Source organism: Canis lupus, chromosome 1 (assembly GCF_003254725.2).
Source record: "Canis lupus dingo isolate Sandy chromosome 1, ASM325472v2, whole genome shotgun sequence".
NCBI lineage: Eukaryota > Metazoa > Chordata > Mammalia > Carnivora > Canidae > Canis > Canis lupus.
In genome coordinates, this window is record NC_064243.1 from 19,980,921 (window position 1) to 20,008,291 (window position 27,371).

At 38.5% G+C, this 27,371-nt stretch overlaps 1 protein-coding gene across 18 annotated transcripts in view; it reads left to right on the top strand.

Moving 5' to 3' along the window:
- TCF4 (transcription factor 4) overlaps nt 1–27,371 on the top strand; it is a 361,587-nt gene that overhangs the window by 49,143 nt on the left and 285,073 nt on the right. The window contains exons 1-2 of one of the 18 annotated variants that reach the window (XM_035706205.2): nt 9,350–9,366; nt 9,520–9,583. The exons of 15 other annotated variants lie outside the window; for them this stretch is intronic. Coding sequence is in view for 1 of the 3 variants with exons in the window: in XM_025422194.3 (XP_025277979.1) it covers nt 9,339–9,366 (28 nt within the window). In the remaining 2 variants the exon portion in view is untranslated. Of the gene's footprint in view, nt 1–9,304; nt 9,367–9,519; nt 9,584–23,160; nt 23,227–27,371 lie in introns of those variants that run through there. 2 more of the 18 variants (XM_025422194.3, XM_049112466.1) reach the window with 2 other exon arrangements.

Below are 27,371 nucleotides of genomic sequence, written 5' to 3' on the forward strand. Positions count from 1 at the left end.
GTCTCTTTCGAATTATTGTATTTGTCAAGATCTTGGGGTGCTAATCTTCTATCTTGTGTCTGTGGACTCTTCTACAGTGGATTGCTTTGCATATGTTTCTAATCTTTGATTGTGAGCTCAACTTCATCGGGGGTGGTGTTCTTTTTCTTTGGAAGTTCTGTGTGCTCTGGGTTATGGGAGCTCCTACAAAGTGGTTTTATGTTACCTTCTGTCAGTTTCCCAGGAGTTACATTGGTCTAGGATCAGTTTTTACACTAATTTTATGGCTTGGGGTTCCCAAACTATGCAAATAGTATAAATTTAGATTTTGCAGCTACATATGGAAAATGTTTAGAGGTTTGATTACTCATAGGCAACTCTCTTTTTGCCTTCCAGAGCCTTGCCAGAACTATGTTTTCTTGCCACTTCCCTGAATCAATGACTTGGGAGTTAGCAACCTTTCCAAATCTTTGGCTTTGTGTAGGACCTGTTTCTTAGTGGGCATTAAAAGTCCAGCCCTTATCCCTCAGAGCCCATAGATCTGTTAAAGTTTCCAGTTATGTGTTTTCCATTCAGGCTGTGAATTACCTCTAGGAATCTTATTTCTTTTGAGTTTGGGTATGTATTTAACTTTTTTCCACTATTATATTTTATCTGGAATTGCGTGCGTGTGTGTGTGTGTGTGTTTCAGCAGGAGTGCATAATCTCTGACCACTATATTGCTGAAATTAAAAGACCCCTTTCATTTCTAAGCTCAATTATTATGGATGTTTGCTTTCTACTTCTGAATGTAGTATGAAATGGCCCCTGAATCTGGAGAGTTTCTGTCCAAAATATTGAACCTTTATTCTCTCATTTTAATCTGTGAAATCTGTCTATAGTCTTCTTAGATAGATATATAACTATCTAGAGAAGATACGGAAAATGAATTTGTTGTCCATTTTTACATTTGTTTTTGGCAAAGGATCACTGTATCATATATGCCTCATATTGCCATAATTTTTCTGTTGCTTCATTTGAATTTAGTATTTGGGGAAAGACACTGGCATATCAATATGATAAACAACACTAAAAGTCCAGGGCAAACCTGGACAGTTTGACTCTTTATCTGGAATCCATTCCTCTAGAGACCAAAGAAATCCTTTCAAGACCTTCCTACTGGACAGCCTCCTGGCTCAGGCACCAGCTATGGTGTTATATTCAGACTTGTTTGTTAGACCATGTTTTAATATATCCAAATAATAAAGATAAATATCAATCTATTTAAAAGGAAGGCCTTGCCCTATTAGGACAAATGTTCCCAACCAGTAAAAGGGTCTAAGAGGGAAAGGCCACTTGTGAATTATATTTTAGAGCTACGTTCAATATTGTGGCTTGGCTGAAAAGACTGCCAGAGTGCATTTCACATTGATTTTATCGTAGACATCTGTGAAGCAAAGCAGAGGCAAATGATAGCATACTCATTTACCAGTGATGCAAATTAAAGGGGCAAGTGGCAACACAATCACTCCTAACACATTTGCCCTTTTTCTCTTCATTTAAACTAAAGATACGTGTCTGCCCTCCAAATCCAGACAGATGAGGGCCCACTGTCAAGTTAACCATTACCTGGATAGGTCTCTGTGTCCTGCTGGAGCAGCATATTCTCTTGAATTAAGATCTGTCCATCACTCCTGGCTACATGGGAGGCAAAGTGGAGTTGCTTATGTAGACCTCAGGAGCCTGTCCTGTGAGGGACAAAATGCACAGCAGCCTCTCCAAAAATGGCTTCTTAGCTGTGAGAACTTCAAAATCTGTAAGATCCTTGGCCAATGCAACTAAGAAAAATAACCCATTCCTTGGCACATACGTACATACATACGTGCATGCTCGTGTCCTATTTCAGGGGAATTAGAATCTCCTATTATCAACAGAACATAATTCAAAATACTAGGCAAAAGAGGAAGGAAACAGTTGAGAAAGGAAGGTAGTGTGGCCAGAATGCTAGAACACTTGTTTTCGTTTTTTTTCCCCCAAAAAAGTGATAGCATAGTAATCTACTTTTTCTTCAAGGCTTTCAAGTCACAAAACAAAAAGTACTTTTAGAAGTATGATGGGAGACAGAAGGAAAAAATGCTCTTTGTCCACATTTTTTCAATTGTACCAGCAACGAATCTCAAAATAGAGACTCCCCAGAAATTTGAAAATATTTATTTATTGTTTATATGTTCCATCTTTGTAAATCTGTCTTGTGGTAATTCCAATAATAATGACTCAGACATAGCATTCTGTCAAAGTGTCTTACACAGTGGGGCAGCATTCTAATAACTATCAATTTTATATTTGCTGATACTTGTTTCTGGGTAATTGTGTTGGCTACAATTCTGCTTTTGCAAAGTCACTAGTTTTTGAAAGTCTTCATATGTTTAGGGTGGCACTAGGTTACTGTAATTATATTCATGATCATTCTGTTATAGATTGGTTCCTGTAGAGCTATGGTTTCATGGCCTGAAGCTGAAAAGAGGTGTTCAGAGCTGATTGTCCCCTCTTTTGCCCCCCCCAACTCCTACTGTTGTTATGCGAGAACACATTTTTGAATATTGAAGGAATTAAATTTTTAGAACTTTCAAGACTAGTATTTTTTTCTGTATTTCACAGAAAGGAAAAAGTGGACTTATTAACAGTTTAAATGTTCTGAGATCTTTGCAGATCATGATACGAGAAACATAACATAATATTACTGTTGATGTTACTTCTATGTATTTGCTAATAAAAGCTTTATAACTTTAAAGTCTAGGGAGTACTTGAAACATAATAAAGATAACCAGAAATAATGACTTTAATATTTTACATCAGGGCCAGATTAATCTGCTAAAAAGTATGAATTATAGTTTTATGTAGAATGTATCTTAGATCTAGAAAGTAGAAACACATTTTTTAAAAATATAAGCTTCACTAAGATCCTTTTATGGATTTACTGGTTTGTTCTCATTTGTCATTGGACCGTTTCCAGATGTAAAATATTACTTTCTGGAAATTGCTGTGGATTCTACTATCAAGACCAGGTGCATGTTGTTTTATAGGCATTTTTCTTCTGATTTTTTAATGCTGAAACTCATAGAATGCCTTCAACTGGTAATTTGTTTAGCTCTATACCTATTAATTGAACCAAGGCATAAACTTTGTATTTTTGTCATTTTTCTATTCCATATTTATTTCTGCTTCAATGAGTTTGTGTCTAGCACAAAAGGAGATGATTTCATCTCTTTTTTTAGGATTTGCCTCTAAGAAAATACATATTTTATTGTTACTGTTCTCAATTGATGTAATAAGGTTCATGGACATAAAATAATAAAAAAACCTGATCTTTGAGGTTTTGTAGTATTACAGTTTTTTTCTTTCCTTCGACTAAGTCAATAATAAAGAATGTGTATTACTTTTGTTTCTAACAGAGAAGTTTTGAAAATGTATGCGTACATCTTTCCCTTTCTTTTTCTGTTGCTTATGTCTTAACTAAGTGACAAATGGCCTCTACACTCAAATTTTTCCATTTTAGTGGAGAATTTGGATTCATTGTAGACTGCTAAGATTTCCCCCTCTGCCCCCCTTTGAAAATTCATGGCAGACCTTGTATCTTCATGCACTGTTGGAGTTTGTTAATCGTGGCTTAAATAATGCCAGTAGAGATCACACAGAAGTTGAAGAATCCAGAGCACCAGCCCTGAAATGCTGGACATCAAGACTATTCCTAGAGGAGAACCAGGACCAGTTTTGCATGAAGTGTGGTGTTGTTGACAGTCTCAGTGAAGATTATAACCTTGTTGTTAGCCAGGAGGTGTTAGCTATGGTGAAGTCTCTTTATGGAGAGTACAGCAGAGCATGAAGAAAGGAACTAGAGCCTCTGTTTTCTCGTCTGTATAGTGAGGGTAAGAATTGCTCGTGCACATTTGTTCTGAGAACGGACGAGACACCCTAGACTGGCATACCGCAGAGTTTTTACAGCCATTCTCCACTGTGTCATGATGTTCATGTGCTCACAGGAATGTAGTGGAATCTAGAGCAACATCATGGCTTTTTAAAAGATTCAGTTAAGGGTTTCTGGGTGGCTCAGTCGGTTAAGTGTCTGCCTTTGGCTCAGGTCCTGGGATTGAGCCCCACATGGAGCTCTCTGCTCAAAAGAAGTCTGCTTCTGCCTCTCCCTCTGCCTGCCTCCTCCCTCCCCCATGCTCGCTCTCTCAAATAGATAAATAAAAATCTTTAAAGAATTAAAAGATTCATTTATTTATTTGAGGGAGAGAGGGTGGGGAGTGGCTGAGGAAGAAGGAGAGGGAAAGAAGACTCCCCGATGAGTGTGGAGCCCCAGCGGGGCTCGATCTCACAACCCTGAGATCAGGACCTGAGCCAAAACCAACAGTCTGGCTCTCAAGCAACTGAGCCACCCAGGGCCCCAGTTATTTTAAGATTTAAAATTTTTATAGTGGTTTTAAGTTCACGACAAAAGTGAAAGGAGGGTACAGAGATCTTCCATGTGCCCCCTACCTCCCACGTGCACTGCTTCCCCCTGCGGTTGACATCACTCACCGGGCTGCCACATTTGTAATTGAGGATGAACCTACATTGACACAACATAATCCCCCCCAAGTTTCTAGTTTGTGTTAAGGTTCATTCTTGGGGTTGAATGTTCTGTGGGATTGGACAAATGTGTAATGACATGAATCCATCATCATAATATCATAAAGAATATTTTCACCGCTCTAAAAATCCTCTGTGCACTGCCCGCCCCTCTCCACTTCCCTGCCGGCAATCACTGATCTTTGTATTGTCTCCACAGCTTTGCCTTTTCCAGAATGTCGTGTAGTTGGAATCCTACAGTACGTAGCCTTTTCAGATTGGCTTCTTTTACTTAGCAATATGCATTTGAGGTTCATGTCCTGATATTCTAAAAGCCATAGATATGATAGATGTCACAGTCTTACAGAAAAAGCTTTTTAAACTGAAATTTAATTTGAGAAGAGTCCTAATTTGCTCATTCAAAGAACAAGTGGGGGTGCCGAAGGACAGAGGGCAGCTACTCACTTTTAAGCCCCGCCTCCTTCTCTACTGTCTCTGTCTTCATAGAGCAGGGAAGTCTGGGTGACACTGGAGCCGACAGAAACCCAAGCTTTCTCTTTCCTGGGGAGTGTCTGACCAAGAAGTGGAGAGACTTCTCAGTTCCTCCACCGCTTTCCACGGCTTCCATCCCTTCTGGGGACATCCTGTCACTCCCTAGGGTACATGTCCCTGCCCAGGAAAGCATTCACAACACCCTCACTGCTGCATCTCTCTTCATGGCACTCAACTACCTGAACTGCTTGTGCATTCCTTCATTGCGTGTCCCTGTTCTTCTCTCCCTTCCACCCCCACCACGGGAGTTCCACAAGGGCCCAGCCCCCCATTACGCATCCTCAATGCCTGGCACACAGAGTAGGTGCCCAGCAAATTTCGTTAAAAAACGAAGAACAAAGAAATGAAGCAGGAGGAATGAGACATTCAAAAGTGGAACAGCACTGAGGAAGAAGACAGAGCTATGTTGATGAAGAGTAGTCTTAGACTCCTTTGAGAGAACAGAAAATTGTCAGTTCCGCAGGAAGTTATGAACCCTCACCGTTTAAAAAATGATGTTCGCGCTATTTTTGTGTGTTGGGCTGAGGCACTGTGTACCTGGAGATTCAAAGTTACATTTTTGTTAAATGTTTCCTTGTGGAAAAGTCAGCAAGGGTTGCAGAAGGTCTAGGAACTTATCTTTGAAGATACTTTCTCATGAATTTCCAGTTCAGACTTGCAGCTTTTGGGGGCTGAGGCTGCTGGGTGATCTTGAGAGCAGCTGGAGAGGCTCTAATGGGGTCCAGCTGTGCACCCAGAGAACACACCTTCTTGGGATAACATTAACTGGGGAGACCCCTGCCCTCTCTGGTTTCCTTTGGGCTTTATGGGTCCCTGTGGTCTGTTGCATTGATCTTGCATTTTCAGGTTTTATAGCAATCCTAAACATGTGAGGGTACATATTTGCTCTTTGATGTGCCCTTTGATAGAAGCCAGAGTGCTTTACCTGGGCCTGTGTTTAATAATGATGAGGGGTGGGGGTCGCATGCCCTGTGGCCAGTGGGCTTCCTGGGGAGGCTGGTTTAGAGTGCAGCTTTTCTTGAGGTTGTTGATGGGCAGACTTAAATCATGGATGTTTCTTGTCTTATATTTGAAAATGAAGTTTATTAAAGATAGACATCTAGTCCTGCTGGCGTTTTTTTCTTCATCTTGTTCAGTTGTGCCACTTGCTAGATGGTAGGATGGGAAGGGACATTCACGGACTCAATGATTTCCTATTTTTTCCCCATATTTTATCCTTATCTACATCTGCATTAGAAAGCAGTTACTGTATATCCATTTGACAGATAAAGGAGTTAAGGCACATGTCTTTTAGAGACATGCTCACTAGTTTTTGTGGCTGGAACCTAAATTAGAATTCAGCGCTCTTACCACTAGATTTGTGGAAAATAGAAGATGGTCATTGCATTTCTGTGGACTCTTTGAAGGAAAAAGGGGAGAGTGTTTGCCTCTTCCAAGTAGAACTCAGAGTATAGAAATAGAATCATAGAGCCATAGATCCAAAGGGTCTTTAAGGACACCTTGCACTTTTTTTTTTAAAGATTTTATTTATTTATTTGAGAGAGAGAGGGGGGGGGGAGAGAGTAAGCATGAGTAGGGGGAGGAGCAGAGACAGAAAGTCTCAGACTGTGCTGAGCACAGGGTCGACGCAGGACTCCATCCCATGACACCTGAGATTAGGACCTCAGCTGAAACCAAGAGTCAGATGCCTAACTGAGCCATCCAGGCGCCCTGGGCAGCTTGCACTCTAAGCTGGCATTGCCTCTTCTGCGAGACTGCAGTGTGAGGGACTCAGCTGTACTTAGATTCCTCCCTTGTTTATAGCCTATATATATATATCAAACTAAAGACAGAATTGGACACATATCCGTATGCTGTGGGCAGCAGCACTTATCAGAGGTGGCCACATTATGATTTTCTATCTTCCTTGGTCTTCCAGCCTTCCTTGGCCACCAGTCCTCCCAAAGAAATCACCTCCCTTGTGTTCTGGGTTTAATTTGCAAGAGTTTGGTTAGGAAGAGCAACTAAAGGCACCCCCTTACACAGCCTCTTAGAGGCTGGTGTAATTAGCAAGTTGAGAGTTCCTGAGGTTTAGGAACCTAGGTCTAGCCATGGCATTTCGATGATGAGAATGTGTGATGGTGATGATTATTAGCTCCTCAATCCATTTTAATCACATCGTTAGAGTTGACGTTTGTTGGAGACTCTCCTCAAGAATGATAAGCTGGGTGATTCGTTTTGGAAATAATACCGTGGGCTTGAAGCATGTAGACCTTACATTGCCCAAAATGACCCACTTCCTTTGTTTACTCCTAAGTACTTTCTTATTTGTTTGACTTTATTAGTGGTATAAATCCCAACATTGAAGTCATTCATTGAGGGCAAACTCTATTTAATGAAATATAAATTTGATACATGGTTGTCCTATGCAAGCTTTATATTTCCGATGGTTGGTTTTCCACTTAATCGGGAGAGGAAATAATTCTTTTTTCCTAAACAAGTGCGCCATATTATACTTTCTGTTTGACTATAGTATTGATTGGTCATGTCTGATGTTCATCAGATGAAGCAAAGTATGCTTGTTTTAGTTGTCTTGAGAGGATTTTATTCTTAAACACTAATGAACTCGATAATAAATCTTCAAAGGTGGAACACAGCCAAACACAATTTATGATTTTTCTAGGCTCTACTGAGGTCCCTACCCACCCAATGAAGACTGGAGTCATTCATATGATAGGGGGGAGAATTCAGACACCGTTTATTAAGTGATGATTATTGATTATGTTGAGTTGATGAATATTAGCTCTGATATATTGCTGCTCACAACATAGTAGTGGCCACGTCAGTAGAAAAATTATCTTAATACGTTACCCATCAGGTACGCGTGCATGCGCGCGTGTGTGTGTGTGTATCTGTATTTCTGACTGTATATTCCAAAACCCTGATTTAGAAAGCTTCGTTCTATTTGCTATTTTTGTTGGGACTCGTAAAGTAACTTTTCATTGTTCTCCTTCCTCCATTTTTTTACTTACTGAGTCCTTTTCTGATGCCAACTATACTGCTAAATGCTGAGAATAAAAAGATCAGTAAGACACAGTTCCTGGCCTCAGGAGTGAAAGTACTTATTATCCAGCATGGTGAGTGGCACAAGAAACCTGTAGAGAAAGTACTTACTGTGCCCAGAAAGTACTTACTGTGCCTCAGAAATGCAGTAAAAAAATTTGGACAGTGAGTATCATTTGCAGTCTAGTGGTGGTTTCATAGAAGGTCTGTTTCAGGAGGGCCCTTCCCTACATCTTCAGTTTTTATTAGCGATAATTTCTTCATGCTTCTGTAAAAACTATTTGCTGTTAATTTTGAACACTGTTTTCACGGATTTTTTTTTTTTAATGGATATCTTTTTCATTTTGCTTTACTTCCCTCCTGGCTCTTACATATATTTAAAAAAAATATTTTTATCCGTATCTAATTTCTGCAACTTCTAAAAAACTTTCCAAGCAGTCACCTCCTGACCCTCTTTTTCCCTTAGCTATCCCCCCTCCCAGGGCCATCTCCCTTTCTTTAGAGCCCCCGCATAATGCTATTCCTTTACAGTCCAGCCATCTGCCTGTTTTAGCCTCTTCCTCACTCTCTCTGTTTCTTCTATATAGATTTCCCCATATGTCTGCTTCTGCCTTTATCCACAAGTCCAGACACTCCTCCAAGGCTTTCTAACCACCCCATCCTGGTGTCCCGTCTGTTCATAAATAACTCTTTCATCCGCTTTGGATCCCCAACCCCCACTCTTTCTAAAAAGAGTGTGCAAATAAACCCAAAGTGCACGGAGCCAAGATGCACAGCATAGTTGTGATTCAGAATAGACTTTCTCCTTCCCATCACCTGTTTCAATGCTGCTCTTCGCTGCGTGCCTTTGTAACATCCCCACGGTTCCTTTTCAATTTCTGTGGAGTACTGGGTGCAAAATTCTTTAATATCTTCACGAGAAAGTTTTTGCCTCTTCCTGGCAGACCATTTTGCCCTAACCCGTTACTCAATCTTTCTGAGCTGCCTAGTGGTTGCTATTCTTGGAGGAGTCACGTTTGAACCTTTTGTTCTCCAGAAATTAACGTAACGTGTCAGAAACAGCAGTCTCCCTGCCCGGGTGCTTGGCAACCTGAAACTCTGTAGATATGTTCTTTTGCAAGCCTGAGTTCTAGAATATGTGCCCCTGGAGGAGTGTCACAGAACAACCTGCAGTCATGGCAGCGTTGAGGACTGTCAGATGTTGTAGGTATTTAGAGTGTCCCACATCCTCCTCCTGGTGCCCTGGTGACAGTCCCCTCACTCCTCTCCATTCAGGGGTAAACACTGGCAATTTGCTTCCCTTTAGAAATGTGTTCGTGTAGCCATCGCAGAGTTGTTCATGTTTTTCCTTCCCAGTGTCAGTGAGAATGTGACTCACAGAGTCCCTGCAGAGATTTCGCTCAGCAGGAAGTAGATCTAGGTAAGATTGCCTTGAAAGTTGATCTAAAAAACAATAAACGCTAACTCTATCATTCCATTTATTTAAAAAAGGAATCTGATGTATAAGTAACTCGATTACATGGTGTAACTAGTGAGGGCTAATAGGAAGAAGTTATGCAATGGTTAGGACCTCATTCCCCACCTGCCCCTGTCTCTGTAGAGAAAGAAAAGAAGTTACAGATTAAAATGATTCACACTATATTTCAGGAAAGGTGAAATGTCGTGGTAAAAATGAAAGATGGAACTGTTTACTCCTGAGATGTTGAGAAAATCTCAACTCCGTAGCTCTCCTGGAGTCCTCTGGGAGCTAAATATTTTACCAGGAACAAAATCAAAAGTCTCTGAGAATAAGGCGTTTAGTTTTAAATGCCTCTGACTTTCTAAAGAGTTCTCTTTGTTTATATTCAAGGAACAGGTTTTAACTGCAACAAGAACATCAGAACCAACAACAAAAAAAGAAATGTTGAAAAGACACTAAGAACAGCAACAAAGGAGCACATATTAATAATTGAGGCTCTTTCTGGAATCTCAAGTCAGTCTGTAGTGAGGAAATGTAAATTCTTGGAGAAATTTAGCTGAGAGTTAGAAGTATTCCTTTTCCCTGACACTGATGCATCAGCTAATTATGTTTACTATTTTTGCTGTTGTCAAATTTCCATGGAATCCTGGTCATTAGATGTGCACAGATCCAAATTTGTAGCTTATGTATATTTTTGCTTTTGCGTCTTGGCAAAAAATGTGCTCTTAATACATCTTATACTCAGGAGGATGAAAAAAATTACCACTAATTTAAGAACAGTCATTGGTTAGAACACAGTTTTATTCCAGTGTATGACCAGAGTTATTGACTGTGCAAGTGTGTAGTGTATTATACGTCACCTCTGGGCTGTTGACTAGATAGGAATGGATTGGGTTATGGTGTTGGTTCTAAATGGGTGTACGTAATAGAAGAATACAATTCTAGACTTCTTTTTTATTAGATGAAGCTGTCTTTCTTACCCATACCAAGTTACTCACCAAATGTTATGTCCCTAAAATCTTAGTAACAACCATCTTCCAATGCGTTTATTTTTCAAGTGTGTGCAGAGTATCACGCATCTTACAGATCATGGGGAAAAGAGTTCTTCGCTGTTGGAACGACAGTGGAAGGAGAAGTAGCAGTCTCATGTGACAGATTTTTCAGTTTCAGCCCTCTTGCTCTCTACTAATTAGAATCATATGGTCATACACCTTTGGTTTTTTTTTTTTTTTTTTTTTTGAAAAAAAAATTCTAAAGATTCAGCAAAATAGTTTCAAGGTTACCTTTAAGCAGGTACAAATATCTTAGCTCTTCTTCATGCTTGCTGCTAAATTGGCTGTGGTCTGTGGGAGCTTAATTAGTTCAGGTTCAGTGCTGTTGATTTACACTGAGGGTGTGTCTATACTTAACATTTTTATAACAGAAAATACATTTTGCTCTCATTATTAGTGGTTTGTTTGTTTGCCACTTGGAAATCTTAGGGAAGGGCGCTGTAAAAAGTTTTTAGATTTTCAAATTGGATTCACCTCTGTTTCCCCAGAAGAACCTCAGTAATGTGTGAATTTTGTTCACTTAGCCTGTATTTATCGAATGCTTATGAATGTGCATTGCATTATGTTTTTTAATCGCTGGTACCCTGAATATTTAGAGAAAACAAATAACCTCATGCGTACGCTGTGTGTTTGCAGTATCATCTGGTTGAATTTGCACCAGGCTATCCAGAATGCTAAATTCCACCCATTGATGGTGTTTATAGGTCTCAGAAGAACCAGAGATATGAATCTGATATTTGCTGCCTCAATACTTCCCATTCTTTGAAGGAATTTGTTTGTATTCATGTAAACAATTTCTCACCAATTTTCTTTCTGGAGAGAAAACAATTGTGTCTTGACTTTATGACAGAACAGAGATCCTTGCAGATTCTCTTGCTGTTACAGGCCCTGTTAATCTTTGTTCATCTGATTTAGATGAACCTCCGTATGACCCAGCAGGACAGTGGTAAATCTGCCATTGCAGTTTTATAGATGTGGATGGGAAGGTAGTGCGGGTTACAGCATCAACACTGCCTGACAGGTTGATGTTAGTGAGGGGATGTCAGTGGTGACTTGGCAGCCTAGTTGGCAAGGGGAGACATGTACCTGAGTTAGCCACTTCCCCCTCAGTTCCTCTTTTCTCTACTTTTTTTTTTTTTTTTAATAGAAAACCTTGTGTTGGGGGTGTACAGTTTTATCTTGCCTAGGCTTCTCAGGTGAAATGCATTTGTTGAGACTCCCTGGGTTAGTTTGGTTCTAGCGTCTTGGTGGATTGAGTCTGGAGCAGAATTCTTGATTTGGGGTTCATGGAGCCAAGGGGAAGGGTCCCTGAATATATGTGCGCCTTTAGGTTTTGGGGAGAGTGTCTATAGAATTTCTTAGGTTCTCAAGAAGATTCAGTGACCTAATGTTAAGGCACACTCTCATGGAAGAATGATCAAGATCCAGGTTCAGGGTTAGTTGTGGCTCCCCCATTGGCCTGTTTGTGATTAATGTGAAAGCTCAGAGCGCCTCAGAGCAGTGAAAGAGGCACAAGGCTCCATGAAAACTTTTCTCTGACTTGCTTCAAGGGTTTTAGATCGAAATGCCTAGTTCCTCTGTATAATTAGAACATTTCCTCGACCTTCCATAGGCAAATACCTAAGACCAATCTGGCCCCACGCTGTGTAAGAGGAGACGTGAGCTCCAAGCATGAGAAGGCATAGCAACCTTCACCACCAGCCAGATCCCACGTTAGACAAGAGTGATGTGTACAATAAAGTGAATTTTTTGTTGGTGCTGCCTGAAGTGTAGCACATTTCTTTTTCCTTTGTGGGTCTATAGGTACACTGTTGAGTCCAGTGGAACTCCAAAGATAGGATGGGGCTACTGATAACACAAAAATATTGTATAGCTGGTTGACAAAAATAGGTTTAATGGTGTTATGAATGGCTACATGATGTCAATGCCAGTATCCAGGGCTCAGGGGCCTTGACAGTGGTTTCCCAGTACCTCCAGGGAAGCGTGTTTGAAGAGAATTATTATCAACAATAAGGACCATCAGCTTATTGTCTCTTTTCTCATTTCTCATTGTTCCTCCATGAAATTGGGGTAAATCTCATGGTAGTGCGAAGCTCCCAGACTGTGTGGATTCAGTACTGAGGGCAAGCAATGATGAATGGAGCTTCCATCTCTGTATACATGAGGGTTGTTTACTATGTGTACAAGCTTTGGACCAGTGATCTGGGAATTGGGTTGTTAATCTAACTGGTTTTAGCATTTTTAATCACATATTTTAATAGGGAGGTAACAGAGGGTAGGGGCTCTTTGGCCTCTGGTGCCAACAATAGTTGGTTTGAGACTCAGGACTTAATGCAGTTATTTAACTTTACCATGCATAATTTTCTAATCTATAGAGTGGGACTAATTATAGATATTTTGCAGGGTTGTATTGGTAATTAAGTAAGATAATGCATTTCAGGTTTCTACTATAAATTTGACCCTCAAATTTACTTTTCCCTATTACTAAAAAGCAAAGTAAAATTGAGGAATTAGGAATTTCACCTACAGTCTTTAATTTAGAATGTATATTTCTCCAATATGGTTAAAAAGATTTTCTTTAATAGAGGGTCATTCATTGACCATCAGAAGAAAAATCAGTCAACCAAAGGTTACATGGAAGTAAAAAAAGCAATGTCAAAAAAAACCCCAAAAAAACAATGTCATTTAATTGTGTGTGTGTGTGTTTTTAAGTACAGATTTAAAATGTAAACTCGATTTGGAGTTGATCAGAGCGTGTAAAACTTTATTTAGAAAACACAAGAGATCATTTAAAACTGTACCTAAATCTGACATAAAGGTTAAGAAGGCTGGCTTTCTGTAGCAAATTAAGGGGGAAATAGAGGAAAAGAGTAAAGAGAGGAGAGGAAGAGCAATAGGGCAGATATGGAGAAGAAAGGTAAAGCCACCCTCACACTTACAGGTAGGAAGGGGGAGGAGAAAGGAGAACCCTGGAAAAGGAGGAGAAAGAAAGAAGGGACCAGAAAGGTGAAAGGAGATGGGCTGGAAAAGTTCTGAAGCCTTAATTAACTGATCTTGTCACACACAGCTGTTCATTTGAGTAGTGGGCCTCAGAGTATTATTCCTTTTTATCACTGCCTTTTGAAATGCTAATTAGATAATTGACCATTGTTCCCAGGTCTTTGGTTACTTTTTATTCTTAAACTTTTAGAGACTAGTCCTTGAATGGGATACTCAGAGCAGCACACCAGATGGGAAATTATTCTCTGCCTTCGAGTTGCCAAATGACCACCACGGTACTGCTTGGGGTCTGTGAAATCCAGCTGAGAGCCAGATCTAGCCCAAGGGATGGTTAACACACTTCTTGTGATAGTCCTTCCTCAATAGGTTTTTATCTTGTGGCGGTGAGGGGGGGCTGCCTTTTTACGTCACACAGATGTATCAGATACACTCTGATCAATAACAAGTCTTCCTGACCGTGAAAAGCTCATTTGGCGACTGTCTACAAATGATTAGCAGGACGTCTTTAATTTCATATGGAACACAATGGCAAGCGTGGATGGCTGAAGAGTACGTTATTTCTCTACTTCTGCCCTCTTGAACTCGTAGTTGGTTTTGTTTTTTTACAAAAATTGAATTAGGCAATATACCTGAAAGCATTTTGGAGAATAGTAAACTCAGTGCAAATACAAGAGTTTTGCTATCACTCCAACTGATTATTAATAGATATCAAATGTAGTAATATATCTGTGAATCTTGCAGGACCAACAGGACATGATCTAGTAGAAGAGATGCCAGTTCTACATATTTTATAGAGGATTGATCATCGTTTTTAAATATGTGCTCAATCTCCTATCACAGAACTTCACTGGGGTCTTTCTGTCGGGGCAGTAAAATAGTATGTCTATTCTGTTTTATATCGTCATTAAACATTATTAAACTGCTGTTATAAAATTGATTTCACTGATGTCTTTTACATTTCCAATGAATATTTAAGTGTAAATTTTCAGAGCTTTATGAGAAGAACAGACTAGTTGTGGTCCTATAACAGTTGGAGTAATGATGGTGTTTGCCATTTTACATTTAGGTGAACTGAAATTTTATTAATCTGGCAAGAGTATCACAGAAAAATTCTTTCCCCTCAGGCCATTTTTCAAAAATACAAACATGTTTCTTTGAAGGAGATACATGTACGTTGTGGAACATTTCACAAATAATGAAAAATAAAAAGGTGAAAATAAAAATTCTCTTTAAGTAGTTAACCTCCAGAACGGTGGATTGTGTTGTCTGGTGGCCTTTAATCATACACACAGATACTTATGTAATTTTAGATAATTTAGCTTTTGTTTATGGTTATATAATCTTCGTACTTTCAATTTTTATATTTACGCTTTTTAAAAATTGATTTCTGTCAGATATGTGGATTTTTGTTTCGTGGATTTATTTAACTAGTCTAGTTTTCCTGTTTTCTAGTTTATTACCGTATTTTTAGAGCTCATTATTCTTTTGGTTTTCTGGGGCCCATTTAATAGAAGTCATTTTCCTTGAGTTGGCTTTTTAGTTAAGTTCTTTCATTACTTTTATTTTCCAGATTATGAATTTGTACCAGACTATAAATTTGGCTGCATCCAATATGTTTTGTTGATATAAAATATTATACTGATACCTAATATTCTCATTGTTAATGGTTTCCTAAGACTTATTAGCTTTGTTTTCCTTTTAAAATAACAACTAATTTGGGATGTCACTCGTATTGCTAATAGATGATCATCTTTGGCCTTTAAAGTGTTCATAACTGATTTCTAGGTTTATTGCAGCGTGGTCAGTAAAGAAATAGTATGGTTTCTTTTTAAAATTGATCACACTGTTTTTGTGTCTTAATAAATGATTTGGGGAAATCTTCAGTGGATATTTGAAAAGGAAAGTTACTCTCTGTAATGTACAGTTTAATTTGCTTTTTAAATTTTTAAATATTTTTTTTTAATTTTTATTTATTTATGATAGTCACAGAGAGAGAGAGAGAGAGAGAGGCAGAGACACAGGCAGAGGGAGAAGCAGGCTCCATGCACCGGGAGCCCGACGTGGGATTCGATCCCGGGTCTCCAGGATCGCGCCCTGGGCCAAAGACAGGCGCTAAACCGCTGCGCCACCCAGGGATCCCAATTTTTAAATATTTTAACTTAACTGGATCTTTTGTGGACCTAGACAGATGTGTTAAATTCTTACCCCCAAAATGATATTTCTGCCATTTTTCATGCCTAATTGTTCATGATGGCTATGTGTTCACGATAGATTTTCCATCTCAGACTTCAGGGCTGCATCTTTCATAATTATTATCTCTTGTTTCTTTTCTTTCTATTCCAAGAGAACTTTTCAAGTTTATCATCTTCATGCTGACATATTTTCTGCAATTTTATGCAGATTTTAATTTTCTCAACAGTTTTACTTTTTTGATGGTGTTTTATCCATCTACTTTTATGTCTCTTCTCTCATGTTTTGTCTTGGCATGTAATTGGTAGATATACTCTATAAAACCATCAAAAGGTAATGCTTTCTAAAATATGCTTTTGGGGGAGCTTGAGTGGCCTTTGGCTTAGATCATGATCCCGGCTTCCTGGGATCGGGCCGTGTTGGGCTCCCTGCTAGGTGGGAGCCTGCTCCTCCCTCCTGCTTGTGTGCGTGTGCGCTCTCTCTCTCAAATAAATAAAATCTTAAAAAAAATTTAAAAAATACTTTTATTTTCGTAGGTGAAAATGATTTTCAAAGTCTGATTTTTCTTGGAATCTATAGAGTATGTCCACCTAGATTTCAATTGGTAGATTGTTCTCCCCTCATAACATTTTTTAAAATAAGTTGAACTTTGGTAATTTCCAAACCCACCCTTCTATATTCTTTAGGGTGCTGGAGCAAACTACATTTATTCTTTTCCAACTAGCATCCGTGTCAGCTTCTGCCAATAGGAGGCACTAGGGGAAGACCTGGACGCTGGCGGAGCCAGAAGGGACTTCACCCTTCTTGCTGGCCTCATCGCCCTGGCAGCCTCAGCTGTTTCCAGTTCTTTGTTTTCTTTTTTTTTTTTTTTTTTCCCCTACATTTCTGAAATCAGCCTGCTGGTACTTCCTCCTCACTGCCTCTCCCCTGGGATTCTAGGCTTTACAAACCTACCCTCTTCCCTTTGTTTCCCCAGCCCTGAGCATGGTAGCTGTTTCCACTTGACAGCTCTGGGTGACATCTACACCAGAGAACAGTAGGGATGTTGCTCAAGCCGCTCATCCAGCCATACTGGTTCAGGAGTGCAGCAGTCTCTTCCATTAGTTAGCCTTCTAGAAACTTCCTTTAAAACAGAAGGCTTCAGAAAGATGATGATAGTATACTGATGTCTCAGATCTTAAAAAAATATTCTATCTAGATGTTTATTGTCAAAAACCTGACTGTATCTGATAAATGCTGTGTATGTCACACTTTCTCAAGGGTAAAAGGGTTGTTAAAATGACCTGCATCTTTTAGGGGGCGGGGTGGATGGCTTAGCAAAAGGCACATGGCCCTCATTAGTCAACTCTCAGTGGGAAAGCTAGAGAAATAAAGTAGAGATGCAAGGAAGCTAGCAGTTCTGGTGTGGTTTTCTTGGAGAAGAGGATGGGAGGATACATGTAGGAGAAAGGAGGTATTATGCTATGAAATTTGACTTAACATGCAGTTTGGTTTTGGTGTTGCAAGGCAGTAAAGAGGCTTATTGACGGCTATATTTGAGGTCATTGCAGTGCATGAAATGTAAATCAAAGTGTTATTCCTCACTAGACACTGAGAGGTAACATTTACATAACATGCTTTTAAGGTAATGAGTTAACTTCATTATTTCTTTATTACTGTAACTGCTTCAAGAAAGTTATTTCCATACTAAAAATACTTCCTCTCCTGCTTGAATCTGATTTGTCCTAATTTTTGCATGACGTTATAACCTATTGTTAGGAAATGATAATTCCATTTATTTTTGTTTCAAGGGGAAAATTGTTAACCAGCTGTTTCCATCTCTCCAAATAAAACTTGCTTCCAGAATTCCTAGTAAGTAGCAATGCTGACTGATAGGAGTGTCACCGTTTCCCTGACCCTCACTGCCTTGTCACTATGACACAGTACAGAAACCAAATCAGAAATTTGAGCAAAGGAAAAGATCCGACAGCCTAGATATTTCACAACTGTACACTGGGACTCTGAATTATGAAGAATAGACTGAATGAAGAAATATCACAAATCCATAGTGGCTTAAGGAACGCAGTGATTTCAGAGTGAAGTGTTTTTACATAAATTTTATGGTTAACTAGTAATAGGATAAAACTTGGAGCAATCTAAGAAAATTATGTTATGATTCGAACCTGATGAATGGCAGCCTTTCCTCTGCTCTTCTCTTCAACCTACCTCTTGCTTTTTTTTGTATGATCAGATTCTCTTTAACCAGTTCTTTGCTTGTAACTAAAACTGCGTGTTCCTGTTCAAAAGTGGTATCTTGATTTATAAATTCACAGAATATGATCTTCAGGGAAAAATGTAACTCCGCTTTGCATGGTTTACATAATGTGATAGTCTCATATTTACTATGTGGTTAACAAGAAATAACTGTTACCAACAAAAATCAGGGAATTTAAAAACAAGGAACATTTTGCTTGGGAGCCTATGTATATCTCTATATAAATACATATAGACATCTATAAACATCATCGATCCTACTCATATGCCCATGCCATATATATGTGGATGTGGGATGATGCTTGTTTTTATATATACAAGTCTATATTTATATAGCTGAAAAAGTGAAACATATTGCTTTTTATTTAAGTGACTCAGTGTGTTTATAGACAAGCTTTATTTTATAGCTCTTTATCAATGCTGGGATGACTAATGATTTGGTTTTCTGATAGCCAAAGTTTGACAGGGTGAGTAGATCCCTAGAGACATGCCTGTGATATCAGGCCCTTTACGTTGGGTAGAGAATCTCTAGGAAAATTATTATTCTTTGTCAGAAATAAAAAATTTGCTTTAGGTAACTTGATATATTTGAATTATTCATTTATGACGTTGCTTCCAATTGTTATGAGAATGTTTGCTGTTGGGAGGGAGTATCTTTAGGGGATGGGAAGGTGGGGGAATGAGAAGACTCTCATGAGCCCTGGACTGAATTTATTCAGCTCCCTGGTAAAGTGTAGAGGGAGGAAATGAAGCCCTTAATTTCTTTCTTTTCACAATTATTTAGTAACCACGGTTCATACTTTATATTTTCTGTAGAGTATTTTTAACAGCTTGCCTTTGTAGTTGGGAAATGACACTTACCTGGATTTTCTCAGGTTCTTTATTTATGGCATCAGTGGGGACTGCTGCTAATTAGCTGTAGAGGAGACAATGAGGATACACATGTCCTAAGCCAGAAAATTCCAAGAAGAATGTGAAGACCCTAGGGTGTCTCAGTTCAGCAGACATGTAACCCATTCTGCCTTTTGGCTGGCCAAGGCTCTGAATTGTGAATTTAGAAAGGTGGGCTTTTTTTCTTCTTCTTCAGGTCCTGAAATAAGAAGTATTCTTATATTTCTCAAATTGGCTAAAGTACGTCAGAGATGGTTTCATCTCCCATGTGCTTTAAAGATTTTATTAATTTATTCATGAGAGACACACAGAGAGGCAGAGACCTGGGCAGAGGGAGAAGCAGGCTCCCTCTGGGGAGCCCCATCTCCAATCCCAGGACCCCGGGATCAATGACCTGAGCTGAAGGCGGACGCTCAGCCACTGAACCACCCAGCTGTGATAATTGAGACCACTGGAGTAGTGGTTCCTCAGCATAGGAACCCATCTTCCTTTTTCAAGATGGTGGATCTTGTTGGGAATCTTTGAAGTTGTGAATAATGTCGCTACTGTAGTTTACTTTCACACCCATCCCCCTTGTGTGACACTGTTGGAGCTCTGACACGTGCCACTCTAATAGTATAATGTGCTGAGTTTGGGTTGAATGCTTTTTCTTCTTTGTGTGGCACGTTTGGATGTGTGTAAATGTGTCATAATACAGGGAACTAAATCTTCATTTTCAAGAAGCTGTGGTGACATTTCTTTTTATTAAGATGTTGGATAATTGTCAGAAAATGCAAAACAAACAAGTTGGGGACACTGACACATTTCTTTATTCTCTCAAATTTTATAAACTTTAAAAGTAAAATTTATAGCAACAAGTCCTGCAGTGACTATGAAACCCTTTTCATGTTACCAAATCAAATTTAGATTTTTGTCAATGTACCTTTACCTGTCAGTCATGTTCACAACTTCCCTTGTACGGATGCTCATCCTCAGCGTTGCTGGCTTTGTGTTTCCCCGTCTGCCCTCCAGCTCGCTCCCTGTCCTGCTCTGTGCTCCAGGAGGCTAGCTAACCTTTGACAATTAATGCAATCTGACTTTTCCTCTCTGTCTTCTGTGGTTGGGTTTAGCCAATGTGAAGCTTCATCTTTCTCTTCACTTTGATTAGAAAATTCTTTAAAAAAAAAAATGACCGTGTATTGTTTTAGGTTTAGATAGAATTAAACTAAAATTTACTGAGCATTTTCTGGGAACCAGTTTCCATGCTTTCAGACATGTCGTTTTACAAAAAAAAAAACTTCAAGCAGACTTCATTGGCTTCATTTAAAAGTCAGGAATCCTGGGGCATCTGAGAGGCCCGGTTGGTTAAATGGTCCGTCCTACTCTGGATTTCAGCTCAGGTCCCAATCTCAGGGTCGTGGGATTGAGCCCAGCGTCTGGCTCACCACACACACACACCACACGACACACACCACACACACCTGCTCCACACCTGCCACAACACACACACATACACACACCCTACCACTATTCTATGGAAACTTCTTTTAAAGCCACCTTGACTCTAAATCACCACGCCTAATTTGCTAGTATCATCTATTATCTTTATCCTCCTACTTATGGGGAGGAGGAGTATGTTCCCCATGAGTCTTTTTCCCTTTTCCTCTTGAATCACCAAACTCCCTCTTTCTCCTGGCTCTCCAGCATTTAAATATGTTTAAGTCTTTCCTGTCTTTAATTAAACACCACCCCGCCCCCAATTTTGAGACTAACTTCTTCTACCTGCATTTTGTTCTTTCCTTTACACAACCAGATGTTTTCATGTCATACTCTCTATATACTCTACTCTGATGTGTTTTTTTTCCACCACATTTTCCAAAAATTCCACATTAAGGTTGCCAGTGACATGTCAAGTTGATATGCTCTGGCCTTTCGACTGCTTGACGTCCTTAAAGCATTGTACTCTGGACCACATAACTTCTTCCCTGACTCTTCCTGTCTTTCAGGACTCACAGCCCACCTCTTCTGGGGAGCATTTCTTAACCCTGAGACTAATTTGGCTGCCCCTCCAATTTATCCTCTTATCTTCAGGGGCATGTGTCGTCATAATAGTTATCACACCTGCTGAAGTATTTTGTCTTGCTGATTGAACTGTAGTTTATTTGAAGGTCAGAATCAAGTCTTTCCATGGGTTTTATACTCATGTTCTCTTCCTACTCATCTACTTGCCTGCCTTTACTAGGTCCTTTAACTGTTGTTTGTTGAGCTCCTATTGTTTGTTTATACCACTATTTATGCCATTCTTTACACTAAGTGTTGGAGACACAGAGTTAAATGAGATATAATTTTTTCGTGGGGGTTTATGGTTTGCCTCTAAATCTAGGCACATTTTAATCTTGTTGAGTTTGTTTTCATCCTTAGGAACGTAGCATTTATAGTAATATATAGGGTGGGGTAGATCAAATAAGCCTGCTTATTAATTGATTAGCATTGAGCCTGGCACATAATTAATATTCAATTAATGCTGTATGTTAATGTTAACAAATCTTATACTACATATGCATTATGCACATATCAGATAATGTATGAATTATATTAATACATACAAATTGTGCTAGTCTATAAATACTACAAATAAAATGTAAATAATACATCAGTTGCTTTACGTGTCAGTATATTTTCACATTTATCCCTTTTACAAACCATGGCTTTTCTCTTTTGTTCGTTTGCTGCTTTTCACTTACATAAAGCTTCTGTCTATTAAAAATTCAGTGCTAAGGCTGCCCGGTGCAAAGTTCACCATGGAAGAGGCTTTCATCGTAATGAACCTTTTAGGAACCAGTTTTCGAGGGAGATATTAGCAACTATGCGTTTAAAAGTTTTCTATTTAGTGACTTGCTTGGATTAAGTGCCATCGCTTTCTCGTCTTCACTAGATTAATTTTCAGGTTTTCTTATTGGCCATGGGTATTGATTGGCGTGGTGTAGTGTGTGCGTCTTGTGCGTGCATGCACACATAATATTTCCAAACACACGCTCAGTAATCAGGAGGTAGACGTGGTACCATGACATTCCTGTTGTTGCCTTGTCACTACAGGATGCCACCAAAATAGTGATGAAGAACGTCAGTATTCATTAATTTGGTACTATTCAGAGAACATTGGCAAAGGGGCAAAGAAACAGAAATCTGAGGAGAGCTAGACGATAGCAGGGAGATCTGGAGTTTGTGGAATGATCTTTGATCTTTCAGAGGGGGATCACGTACCAACAGTTTATCTATGCTAAAGAATTTACATGCAAAGCAAATCAAGAACATAGATCTTACTTATCTTTGCAGATTATAGTTTGGTCTTGGATAAAGGAAAAGCCAGGCATCTATAAAAGGGGATTTACATGTTTATGCTAACTCAATTAGTATTAACAGGGGCTACCCATGATGCTGGCTGTCTAGCCTCAAACTTCCATGGATGCCTATTTTCAAAGACAATAAAAAGATTTTCGAAAGTGCTATATAAGGAAAAATCATCAAATGTGTGAATCTGTTTTAAAATTTAAAGAAAATATTGTGTCTTGAATATTACTTCTGGAATAAGTAGGTTTTTTTTTTTTAATAGAAGACAAAATTGTATCTTATAGCCGTTCAAGCTTATTGCATTTTTCCAAATTTATATTTGGAAGTCATGCAAATTTTCTTTAACAAACTGAAGGATGCATTTGTAGTCTGAATGGTAGCTTTGAGAATAGTTAGATATTTATGGAAAAATTATAAGAAGCAATGTGAATTTTAAAAAAATTCAAAAATAGATATTGGTTAGGAAAACTAGACTCTCACTATTTGGTAATGCATATTCTGACTCATTCACACAGACATTGTGGTACCTAAAGTGTTGCAAAATCGGACATTTATATGGAGATGGGCTATTGATGTAAAAAAAAAAAGGCTGAGGGCTGGGAAGGATAAGGAATGAGTACAGTTTTTAAAAAATGAGCTCTTTGTCTTACATCCTTCATCATGCCTAGATCTCAGAGAGGTTTTGTCCAGTGAGAATAAAGAACCCATGGGAATTACCCAGGAATCACCCACCAGTAAAAGGGATAGTTTTACTTCAGTGAGCAAGGGTGGGACCAGAAGTCTGCAATAATCAATGATGCTTTTTTATCCTCTTCATGCCAGGTGAACATTTGCATATTTAGAATGCTGACTCATTGGAGGAATCACAGCCTAGCTGAAATCCATAAGGTGATGCCTCTTTATCCTCTGTTAGGGGATTTTATCTAACATGAGTGTAGCAGTTAGATTCCATAGGTTTTTTTTTACCAGTTTACCCACTCGCCTGATGCTCAAGGCCAGTTGCCTTTTCCCACTATAATCTTGCTCATTATGCTCCTACATTCAAGCTCTTATTTGCCTGTTGGAAGCCTTGCTAGTTACTCAAAGAAATGACAATAACTGCTCTAGACATGATCTTTCTCATCTCTGAACGTTTATAGTATTTGTTGGTCTCATAACACTAAGTACATTTTCCATGCCTTTTAATTATTCTTTTAACTTTTTATTTGAAAAAATTTTGACACCTATAAAATAGAAAGAATAGTGAATAGGGATGCCTGGGTGGCTCAGTGGTTGTCTGCCTTTGGCTCAGGACGTGATCCTGGAGTTCCAGGACCGAGTCCCTCATCGGGCTTCTGCGTGGAGCCTGCTTCTCCTTCCTCTGCCAGTGTCTCTGCCTCTCTGTGTGTCTCTCATGAATAAATAAGTAAAATCCTTAAAAAAAATTAATAGAATAAACTCCCGTGTATTCATCATATGGCTTCAACAGTTATTAATCTTCTGCCATTTTTTGATCAACTATATATCATACTTCCCACCCCCACTTGATCTTAATTAATTTTGAATAATAGATTATGAGATCTACACGTATATATACATATATATAGTATGCCATATATATATTATATACATTATAGTGTAGATTAATGTACATAGTATATGGTATATCCACTAATATATGTGCTATAGTATGTGGTATATACTAATGTACTAATGTAGTATATACATTATTTAACTTTTTCTGATTAGAAATATATCCTCATTGTGGAAATAGCCAATGTTGGTATTTTGAAGACTGTGTACATTCTGGTCTTTGTCTTAAAAAACTGAATATGAAGTTTATATATTGCTTTTTAACTTAACATTTTACCATGAGCATTTTTCAGTCCTTGAATATTTTTGGAAGCATGATCTTTTAAAAGCAGTATAATATTCCATCATATAGGTCTTTCATACTTTATTTAAAGTTTCCTGTTGTTGACCACTGTCTTGAACATCCTTGTCCATAAATACTTGTTCTCATTTGCAAAGATATTGTTAGGAGTTTCTTAGGGAATTGTTAGGTGAAAGGCTCTTCACATAGCTTGCCAAATTGTTATCCAGAAAGGCTGTGCCAATTTGCATTATTTTTATCTTATTAACTTGGTAGTTGAAAAATGGTATCTGATTGTCTTCTTTTTAAAAACTGGTATTTTCTAGATTATTATGACATTGGGCATTTTTCATGTTCAGAATTCTTATTTCATGTGCTAAATAAGGTGTTACCTAAAATTGCAGTGAAGGGTACATGCCATTTAGCTTAGCTCCAAATTTAGTGCTTTGCAGCAATGATCAATTATTTTTAGTATTTCACAAATCAGCTTTTGCTGTCTTTGGAACCAGAATGTCTTCCTAAGTGCAAATTATGTTAGTTGAGAGTTGGTCTTAATTTACTTTTTGAATATTATTTTTCAAAATTGTCACTGTGTAATTTTCTCTCTTTACATCATATAACTACTGAGAAATGTAATTTTGTCTGGAATTATTAGTTGAGGCAAAAATTGTCCAAGAAATTTGTTCTCAGGTCTAACTAAAATTGTAGGTTTTGAAAAAAAAAATCATTTATTTAGATAAAAGTTTTAAATAAGTCATTATATTCTACTGAGTTTTTAGTGTATTTAAACTTCTTCTGGAATGAGTTTAGAACTGTTTTTTTGTTTTTGTTTTTGTTTTTTGTTTTTTAGAATTCTGTTTTCAAAGTGCTTAGTGCAATCTGTAGATCCAGTAAAATAAAAGTTACCATTTGAAAAGTTAGTTTTTTCATGCTAAGATTGCTCTATTGCTGTATGAAATTTTCAAACCCCAGCATAGGAACTCAATGAAAACATTTACATTCACAAATTATTGTAGGTAAATATTTTCAGTTTCTGAAAAAAAGCAGAGAATGCTATGCTGTTGGAGTGATTTTATTACCTTACTCTAGGTTGTAAATCCAAAAGTAAAACTACCATTTTATTAAAATCTCCTGTTCTTAGTTCTGCTCAAATCATACCTTGTCTGAACTATGTTCAAATATGTTGCAAAATAATTGACTGTGTTGCGTTGAAAAATAATATTAAAAGTGTATGTGTTATGTGGAGGGGGACACTCAACAGATCTACCCAGACATCAACAGGATATTATTACCCCAAAGAAATGACGACAGTTTGCCAGCTTGATGCTTAGAGGAAGGAAATTTACAAACATCTCCAAGAGAGGCATGTTGAACGGTTGAAGGAAATGAGGCACGTCCTGCTTTTATTGTGCTTATTGGAGTGGGATTCCCAGAAGACTGAGCAAGGCTGTCCTGAGACCTCTGTTTGGCAAAGATCTTGTTGACTCATATTTTATTTTTGTTTCGGTAAAGGTCTGCTATTGTTCCCATTTCTAATGTAGCTCATAAACACGCAGCCAATATCATTTCCCCTTCTATTGACTGATGTATACACATAAATGAAAATCTACCGTCCTCATTAGCTTGTGTTCTGTTTCCACGAAGCAAAGAGTAACGGGGAAGTCTCCTTGCAAGAAAGACCCTTTAAGTAGAAAACTTTGAAAGTTCGTGAACTTATATTTTAGAGTTTTAATTCCAGATATGTTGGGGGGGGGGATTTATTACTTCCTATTCAAACGGAAGAGGAAAGCAGAGGTAAATATTTACCTACCTTGTATTTTGAGGGCCTTGCTTTGATTAAAAAGTTTGATCTGGGGTGACTGGGTGATGGGCACTGAGGAGGCCACTTGACAGGATGAGCACTGGCTGTTATGCTTTATGTTGGCAAATGCAACTCCAGTTAAAAAAATATACAAAAAAAAAAGTTTGATCTGTCAACTTCTGAATCCTCTGCTTAGAAGTTGAATCACCAGACATTTTTGGCTAAGATAGTGACAAAGATTTTTTTTTTGTGACAAAGACTTATAATTTGAAATGCCTAGTTTTGAATCTTAGACTCATGCAATACGTTCATATATATTTAAAGTTTTTTTTATTAATTAAAATTTTCTATCAGTTTGTACACCTGTATCTGAGAAAGTAATGGGGAATATTATATACGTGTCTGCTTCTTAAAATCTAACTTAAAAAAAAATCTAACTTTTTTGCTCTATCTGTCAAAATGCCTCTGAGTGTCATAACTCTTTAGACAGAGACTTACCCCAGTGGAAATCTTCCTCAGTCTTGTGCTGTGACTCAGTCAGTCCGAGGGGCAGGCTGAGGGCTATATCTGGAGTTTGGGTTATGAATTTTTACCCTCAGCTTTGAGTCAGAAGATGTGGTTACTCTCGGTCTTATTCATTGAGTGACACTGCATAGAACCTCAGGGGAGACTTGGCTTTTGTTTAGTAGACATTTGAAGGAGAAAAAAATATGAAAGAGAAAAATAGTGTGAGAAAGTGGAAGGCGAGTGTTTGCTACAAATCTGGTTTTGCTTTCATTCTCTTAGTTATTCCTTAGGGTTATTGCTTTAGATAATTTTTTCCAGTCAGTTTAATGTATGGGAAATGCCAAAGAAGGGTATCATTTCAACCCTTCAAAGGTATGTCTCAGGGTGAAGATAGGGACTGATCACCAAAGGAATTTCCCTGGCTAGAGTCCTAACATTTTAAGTTCCTGTGATTTTTCACCCTCTTCTCTTTTTATTTTTGGCTCAGACTCCCTCCCGTCAGGTCTGGTTCATGGAATTCCTAGGAGAGGCAGGTTTGGATGATATTGGAGGGTATAAAGGTGCTGCGGAATTGGGATTTTGAGGAATGATGTTAATGTAGAGGTAACTCTCTATTGTCCTGGCGCAAAGGGACTGAGCATTTGGGGATCGTCATTTTGGATGTTACATTAAGCCGTTTGAGATTTTGCCTTGATGACCTGGGTTGCCTTTGTACTATTTGTTGGGGAGAGTCTTTCTCTTAGCCTTCCAGTTTCTGAAAGAACTCAGTCTGGTTTATAATCTTGAGGGCGCCTCTTTTGCACACCAGACTGTCAGGGAACATCTAATATCTTCTGAGTAGTTTTCTACACTTTGAATTGAGGCTGAAAAATA